General features: G+C 45.5%; 1 protein-coding gene across 4 annotated transcripts in view; it reads left to right on the forward strand.

Annotated features, from left to right (window-relative positions):
• The window catches only part of slc37a4a (solute carrier family 37 member 4a), a 33,100-nt gene extending 24,259 nt beyond the window's left edge, over positions 1-8,841 (forward strand). For 3 of the 4 annotated variants that reach the window (XM_055660611.1, XM_055660609.1, XM_055660610.1), the window contains exons 8-9: positions 1,586-1,724; positions 3,535-8,841. In XM_055660611.1, the coding sequence (XP_055516586.1) occupies positions 1,586-1,724; positions 3,535-3,701 (306 nt within the window). In that variant the 3' untranslated portion in view covers positions 3,702-8,841. The remainder of the gene's footprint in view (positions 1-1,585; positions 1,725-3,534) is intronic. The other variant, XR_008726036.1, reaches the window with a different exon arrangement.

The raw sequence follows: 8,841 nt of genomic DNA on the forward strand, positions 1-8,841 counted from the left end.
CTCTCTCTATCTTCCCTTCTTTCCCCCTTTCCCCCACCTTGCCTTCCCTTTATTGTTCTATGCTTCCTTCTTCTGAACCCTTGCAAACGTCTTATTTTAATATTTGTGCAAACCTCTCACAAAGAAAAATTCCTTTAAAAACATGCAAAGTTTAACTTTTGAGAAGCTGTGAGCTTAAAATAATGTACAGCACTCGCCCCAAATAACTCGCACGGATAAAGTGTGTTTTAAATACATAATTTGCAGGATCTGGTCCAATTACTGGTGTGAAAATGTCTCTATGATCATTAGCTTTCCCCCTCAATATGTTTAAGGCTTATCAAAGGAAATGAGACTCTGACCTGATACTTTTTTATAACCTTCTTAATGCCACTAAAACTCTGAGTCATCCGACTGCTAGTTGCTAAAGTACCATAAAGAACACAAGGTTACATTGTGAGGTTCCCGAAACAGTCCTGTTGTGTTTCCAGTGCAGTGGCCATGTTAATGAGCTGCATTCTTTCACCTGTTGCAAGATTATACAAGATTAGCTGTTGACCTATCAGCCATCTCTTCTAGAAGGGGCATATTGCAATACAGACTGCATGGTTGCAGCTGGTAGGCGGTGCTGCTGTTTACTCTTGGATGTTACAGTGGGCATCACGGGTGGTGCAGCTGTAGAGTTGCTGCCTTACAGCACCAGAGACATGGGTTCAATCCTGACTACGGGTGCTGTCTGTATGGAGGTTGTACCTTCTCCCCGTGACTGACGTGGGTTTTCTCCGGGAGCTCTGGTTTCCTCCCACACTAGAAAGACGTACAGGTTTGTAAGTTAATTGACTTGGTAAAATTGTAAACAGTCCCTTAGTGAGTGCAGGATAGTGTTAGTGTGTGAGGATCGCTGTTCGGCAGAGTTCCAAAGGGCCTGTTTCCGTGCTGTACCTCTAACACCAAAAAAAACCGAAAAACTAAACCAATAGTCCAGTTACTGCCAAGTCTAGAACAAAGATATCACCATCACCTCCTTGTGACTTGGATTGTCATCTGTTCCACCATGGTCATTGGTACAAAGTCTTGATACAACCAGCCAAATGCCATTGTAAAGGGCCGGTCCCACTTTCCCGAGTTATTCACGAATTCTCCCGAGTTTTCAAACTCGCAGAATGTTCGTAGGAGTCCGTGGATATATCGTAGCGGTTCGTAATGCCAGCCGTAGGTACTCGGGGCTGTTTTTTTACTCGTGGACATTTTTCATCGGGCTGGTATAAACGTCCTAACTTACCTGATGCCCCGAGTACCTACGGCTGACATTACGAGCCGCTACGATATATCCACGGACTCCTACGGACTCGCAACGAACATTCTGCGGGTTTGAAAACTCGGGGGAATTCGTAAATAACCCGGGAAAGTGGGAAATGCCCTTAACACTTACAAGACTTGGACCACAGTAGTTCCTCACCAGTCCCTCCAGGGCATTTATAGGAAGGAACTAAACGCTGAGCTGTCTGGTAACAGCTAAATCTTAATGTCAAATTCTATATATGTGGGTGTTGTTCATAAAGTCAGCTTTTCTTTCCCACCCTTTGTTGTTTTTTTTCCCCCCTAGTTATGGATTCTCTCCTTGGGAGCCATGTTTGGGTTCTGTTCCTATGGGCCCATTGCACTGTTTGGAGTGATAGCGAATGAGTCTGCGCCTTCCAACCTGTCCGGCACGTCTCACGCCATTGTGGCTCTCATGGCAAACGGTGAGGACAGAGGGAAGACCGATTGAAACTGTGGCTATTTTGAGGAGTTTTTAATGCAGCCAATGCTGCCCCGTAATCATATTACTGCCTGGGTGTAGAGTTTGGAGTTTTATGCTGTCCTGATGGAGCAGTCTAGAGGTCTTGCGGGGGGGGGGGGGGGGGGGGGGGGGGGGGGGGGGGGGGGCATCCAGAGGGAGGGAAATTCCAATTGTGACTAACAAAATGGTTGGAGGAATCCTGAGGTATACAGTGCCCCCCCCCACTGGATCCCCCTCTGTGTCTTTGTTCTCGGCAGCCCCCCCCCACCCCCACCCAACCCCACCAGGTCCAGATTCAAGGATTACGCAAAGCTGTGGGGAAATCCCCACTCAATTGGGAGCTTTCTAGAATACATTTATTTATTGCTCCTGCCGCCCATTTAATGGTCAGTCAGTTGGGGTGAAAGCTACTCGGCTGACTCACAACACTCTGGACAAGAACATTGCCAACACGTGTCCGCCCACCACCAAAGATCCTATAGCGGAGTAAGATAGACCACTCCTGCTAAATGCAATGGGCTGACGTGTAGTACGCAACGGAGCGGAACGTGGGCCTTTTTTTCATCCATTTCCGTAACCCGACCCGACCCGACCCGACCCGACCCGACCCGCAGTGTAATCAACGTTGCGGGGGAACAGTTTGTGTTAATAGATTTAAATTCTGAAAATGAGAAGATCTTTACCAAATAACTTTATTTTTACGAGGATGTTTCCGTAACCGGCTTCCATCTCCGCACTAGTATCTTTGCTCCGCTACGGGATCTTTGGTGCGGAGACGGAAGCCGGTTACGGAAATGGGGCCGAAAATTACCCATGAATCTGCCCATGACCGTACTACGTCTTTTTCGTCGAGTGGCCCATCTTGCTCGCTAGAGGGTCTTTGCCCGCCAGTGTACAAGCCCGCAGTGTTCGAGTCCTGACTGAGAATACCTGTGATCTCGCCCTCCCTCTGCTGGCTCGCGGCTGGGCTTGGCTTGGCTGATCAAAGCTACCAATGGGCAGGAGACCAAAGCACACAATGTCCACCAGTTTATCACCAAAAGGAATTTGCAAGCTGGCATTTAGCATGCTAATTGAAGCTCATTTAGTGGTTTGTCAGTAGTCAGGCTGTTGATAAAACATATTAATGGGTGTAAGGTGCAAGAGGTTTGTCCTGTGGAGTTCACTTTAATAATCTCTAATGACACCAGTGGACGGTTCTTGTTATTTGTTCCGCTCAGTTGCCGTGTCCTTTCGTGTAGGGAGGAACTGCAGATGCTGGTGGAAACTGAAATTAGACACAAAAAGCTGGAGTAATTCAGGCAGTATCTTCTCATAGTCATAGAGGAATACAGTGTGGAAACAGGCCCTTCAGCCCAACTCGCCAACATTGTCCCAGCTACCCTAGTCCCACCTGCCTGCGCTTGGTCCATATCCCTCCAAACCTGTCCTACCCATGTGCCTGTCCAACTGTTTCTTAAACGTTGGGATAGTCCCAGCCTCAACTACCTCCTCTGGCAGCTTCTTCCAGACAACAACCAGTGTGAATCTCTGGAGAGAAGGAATGGGTGATTTTTCAGAAGAAGGGTCTTGACCCGAAATGTCACCCATTCCTTTTCCCCAGAGATGCTGTCTGACCCGCTGAGTTACTCTGGTTTTTTTGTGTCTACCTTTGGGCATGTCCATTCAACAGGGTAGGACCAGCAAGTCAAAGTGACTTTACACTTGAGCTGAAACCTCACTTCGTTACGTTTCCGACGCTGATGACCCACTCCTCTCTCTGTGTCCCACAGTGGGGGGGTTTCTGGCTGGACTCCCGTTCAGCACCATCGCGAAGAAATACAGCTGGGACATGGCCTTCTGGATCGCTGAGGTGACGTGCGCTGTCACCACCGTGGCCTTCTTCCTGCTGAGGAACATCCGCACCAAGATGGGCCCCGTGCCCAAGAAGGAGGACTGACTGAGGCGCGTTCCTGCAGTGGAGAGCCTTCTGCTTTGATCATGTTGGTAAAAGCTCAGTAGTGAGTGTACTTCTGCGCACACTGTTACTCTCAGTCTGTAGGCTGCAGGTCCCACCACTAAATTCCCACTTTCCCCAAGTTCCATCTCAATAGACAATAGGTGCAGGAGCAGGCCATTTGGCCCTTCGAGCCAGCATTCCTATAGGATTCTCCCATAAGAATCAGTGTAGACCTTGGCCCTGCTTCTTTACATAACTAAAAGACAAAGATGTACGGATTTGTAGGCTAATTGGCCTCTGCCTCCCGTGTGCAGGGAATGCATGCTAAACACAGAACTAGTGTGAATGGGTGATCAGTTGTAAAATTGTCCCAATAGACACTGGGCAATTGGTGCATGAGTAGGCCATTCAGCCCTTCGATCCAGCACTACCATTCAATGTGATCATGGCTGATCATCCCCAATCACTATCTCGTTCCTGCCTTCTCCCCATGTCCCCCTACTCCGCTATCTTTAAGAGCCCTATCTAGCTCTCTCTTGAAAGTATCCAGAGAACCTGCCTCCACCGCCCTCTGAGGCAGAGAATTCCACCGACTCACCACTCTCTGTGAGAAAAAGTGTTTCCTCGTCTCACTTCTAAATGGCTTACTCCTTATTCTTAAACTGTGGCCCCTGGTTCTGGACTCCCCCAACATCGGGAACATGTTTCCTGCCTCTAGTGTGTCCAAACCCTTAACAATCTTATATGTTTGACTAAGAATCCCTCTCATCCTTCTAAACTGCAGAGTGTACAAGCCCAGCCGCTCCATTCTCCATGCATATGACAGTCCCGCCATCCTGGGATTGAAATCACCATCTGCAGTTCTTTTCTACACCTGAAATGATACGGCCTAGTGACTATCAGTTGTGTGTTGCACAGAATCTATTTGGCGTCAGCTGGTGAGCTATTATCCATGTGATACCACAGATGTTCTCTACTGCTGGGGTTTGTGTCTTCAGCTCTTCTGTTCCCCCGTCAACATTCGTCATGAATTGGAATAACTCTCGTCAATCGCACCTGGTTCCTCCTCGCGCTCAACAAAAAACCTAGACGTTATCCGTGGCTTCTACTGATGTCCTCCAGCAAGATGCGTCACGTGGGTGACCCAAGTGAATAATGGAAGGACACTGCCTGAAAATGAAGACTGTTTACACTGTGATCACAATTGGATTGGGACTGGAGTTTGATATAAATGGTGCTTTAGATTTGTCTGTGTGATCACTCGTGCTTTCTCTCCCAGTCAGGGTACAATGAACAACAATGGTGATCCCATGGTCCTTGTTGCCTGCTCCACCATTCAAAATGATCAGGATGGATATAATCTACCTCTGCTCCAATCTTTCCCACTCTTCCCCCCTTTTCTCCCTGTGTCCAAAATATGTTGTTCTCTTGCCAACAAACCATAGATGCAGGAGTAGGCCATTCGGCCCTTCGAGCCAGCACTGCCATTCAATGTGATCATGGCTGATCATCCCCGATCAGTACCCCGTTCCTGCCTTCTCCCCATATCCCCTGACTCCGCTATTTTTAAGAGCCCTATCTGGCTCTCCCTTGAAAGCATCCAGAGAACCTGCCTCCACCGCCCTCTGAGGCAGAGAATTCCACTATCCCTGGTGACTGAAGAAAGACTGCCCTTACAGGTGATGAATTCTAAAGATTCACCACCCTCTCCCGAAATCGGCATCCTCTTGTATGCTGAGTTTGTAACCTCTCTTGCCCCTAGTCATCCTCTCACTCTATCCTCTCCAGATCTAGTATTAGCTTTCAGTTGTGTTGTTCATGTAAACTCCAGAGAACTGGACGTCCCAGGACAATCCCCCTTCATCCTGGGAATCGATGGACTGAACCTTCGGTACGTTTGCTGTTGGATGTGTTCATCATTCCATGGATAAAGGAGATCGGAACTGTAGATGGTGGTCCAGTTGTGATTGGCATACTCCATTGATATGGACATTCTTTATTTTCATTTATTCATTAGTTCATGGGATGTGGACACCACTGGAAAGACATACCTTATTAACCACAAAAATCTGGAGTAACTCACTACTCCAAACCTAGCCAACAATTTTTACAACTGTAATATGACGTCCCAACTCCTATACTGATGAAGGCAACTGTAGATGGTGGTCCAGTTGTGATTGGCATACTCCATTATAACTTACCCATAGCTTCACCAAGTTCACTTGCAGTTTCGACAAAATAATTTATCTGCGAGGATCCCAGCGTCATCTGCCCATGGACATTGTCCAGTTCCTCGCTACTTTAAAGTATTCTGTTTTTTTGTTTTTCCTCGTAGAAACTCTTGGATTTCTCTGCACTTCTATTCTCTCTGTCCCCATCCCAATGTCTCTATGATCTTCCCAAGCAGACGCCATTGATATCATTGTTTAAGGAAGAACTTCAGATGCTGGGAATAAAAATCAAAGGTAGACAATAATGCTGGAGAAACTCGGCTGGTGAGGCAGCGTCTATGGAGCGAAGGAATAGGCGACGTTTCGGGTCGAGACCCTTCTTCTCGAAGGAATAGGCGACGTTTCGTGTCGAGACCCTTCCGGGTCTCGACCCGAAACGTCACCTATTCCTTCGCTCCATAGATGCTGCCTCGCCCGCTGAGTTTCTCCAGCATTGATATCATTGCTCCGATACCCCAGGTGTTTACACTAACCTGATTGCCTGCTTCTTCCTACTGTTCAAGAACAAGAGGTAAACATTGTCCATGGCTTCTATTTATGTCCTACAGCCGGAGGTGACGTGTGTGATCATCCAGGTGAATAATGGGAGGAAGCTTACTAAATTAGTTATGTTTACATTAAGATTTTAATTGGATTGGGATTGTGGTTCTAATGTGCGTGAATGCTCATCCTCTCTCTGGCAGATTCCCAGCATGAGACTTGACCCTTCATTCCTGTTGTGTTACTCCCAACTGTATCAGTCTTAATCTCTAAAGGAACCTTGTGTCGCATCTTGCCAAAATACCCTTTGAATATCTAAACGACATCCTCTATCTCCCCTTTATCAAACCTGTGAATTAAAATGTTAACTGAAAAGGTCTTAGATTGTCAAACACTATTTCCCTTTTATAGTTTTTTGACACTGCACAACAACACCTTCTGCGTAATCAGTACCTTTCACTTCTAGTACTTAACTAGCTGATCTTTAGTTCACTATTCTCTCTTCCTCTGAATAATAGGTTTCTATTTGTTCCCTTACAATCTCAGAAATTAAAATTTATATTGGTATCATTGTGGATATCACTTTTCGAACTCCTGGTGTTGGATTTTGGTGCCATTGATATGGACATTCTTTCTTTTCATTTATTCATTAGTTTGTGGGATGTGGACACCACTGGCAAGGCATACTTTATTAACCACAAAAAGCTGGAGTAACTCAGTACTCCAAACCTAACCAACAATTTGTACAACTGTAATATGACGTCCCAACTCCTATACTGATGAAGGCAAGCATACCATACACCTTCACCACGACCGACTTGTGTCGTCACTTCTGGGGGAACTCTCCACCTCTACCCCGGGTCTCTCTGCTCTGTAACACTCCCCAGAGCCTTGCATTCACTGTCTCTCTTGCCCACTTGGTTCTTACTTCTATGTAGATTGCTTTGTTCAGATACAAGACCCTGCTTAGTAATATTCACCAGGTTACGATCCTCACGTGCTCTTTCATTACAACTTATTAAAATCCCATGTACAGCAGCTGTTTTTTTTTAATTTTCTTGCTCCCTAGTTAGCTGACATACTCTTGTTGAAACTGTCAATGTATTCTCTCTCTACACACACGCACACGCACACACTCACACACACACACTGACTACATGCACATTGATAGATAACCACCTCAGACTACACCCACCTGTATTCTATCCCACCTTGTTTCTTGGCAGTGAAACTGGTTCTACATTGAGTGTTGAAAGGAACTGCGGATGCTGGTATATACCGGTTCTGCAGGTGCTGTTATATCCTCTACATTTATTTTATTGTCTCATACTCTCCTTTGCTGTCTTTCCCCCCTATACTATACTTCATATTATCATGGCTTCTAATTTCTTCCACACCTTCCTTCTTAATATTCCTCTTTTTCAATAAAAGTCAAAGGTTCTGGTAAATGTAGCACTGCCTGCTTCATCTTTCACTTTCATGGAATTCCATAACTCCAACTCTTTCATATCTGTTGATTCATTTTTTTTGTTAATGGCTGTAATGCAAGTTTAGATTAAGTCTTTATAATGATCTCCCATCTCTCATGATCAATGTCCCACGACTTTCATAGATTGTTCCAGGTGACCCGTTATTTTTCTGTTCAACAGTCTTGATGATGACGACTTTATACTGTATCCCCCCCTAATGAATCCACCATCAACCTTTTATTAAATCCTATCCCACTGCCCTTGGAGTATTGAGTTGGATTTATAGTCATAGAGTGATACAGTTTGGAAACAGGCCCGTTCAGCCCAACTTGCCCACAACGACCAACATGTCCCAGCTACACTAGTCCCACCTGAACACTAACCGTGGAGGCCGTGCCCACCTGAATACTTGCTCAAGTACAAACCCCTGCCCACAAAGTCCCAATAGAGCAGATGTTTGATTAGCACACACATCAATGTTTTAATTAACTATCAATGTTGATTTACACATGAAAATAATGCACTGACTTCAATGTGCTGAGGTATTAAGTGCACGGCTTCTAAACGTGGTTGACCTCCCACTTTCCTTAAGTAATATATACCTAAACTTTTGCTGTTTTTGTGGAGTTGGCAGGGTCATCCACAAACAGGGCTCTTAAATGTGTAAAGTTATCAATCACAGATCAATCCTCTCCTCTTTAAAAATTGATTCTCTGTCCAGTTTGTACTAATGGATGCCAACTTGTAGCAACGTTGTCCACTCTGGGATTGTCCGTTTGACAAGCCAAGTAATTTATTGTGTGCTAGTATTAATATTCTAGATCCAGCAAGCAAGGATAATAACCAAAGTACCTTTTACATCCATCAACTGAGCAGGATTAAATATCAATGTGGCAGTGTAACCAGGTGTGAAATGAATTAAGCAGCCTTTGTAATAAAATATGTAAATATGCCAAATTA

The sequence above is a fragment of the Leucoraja erinacea genome, chromosome 32 (assembly GCF_028641065.1).
Source record: "Leucoraja erinacea ecotype New England chromosome 32, Leri_hhj_1, whole genome shotgun sequence".
In the NCBI taxonomy this organism is placed as follows: domain Eukaryota; kingdom Metazoa; phylum Chordata; class Chondrichthyes; order Rajiformes; family Rajidae; genus Leucoraja; species Leucoraja erinaceus.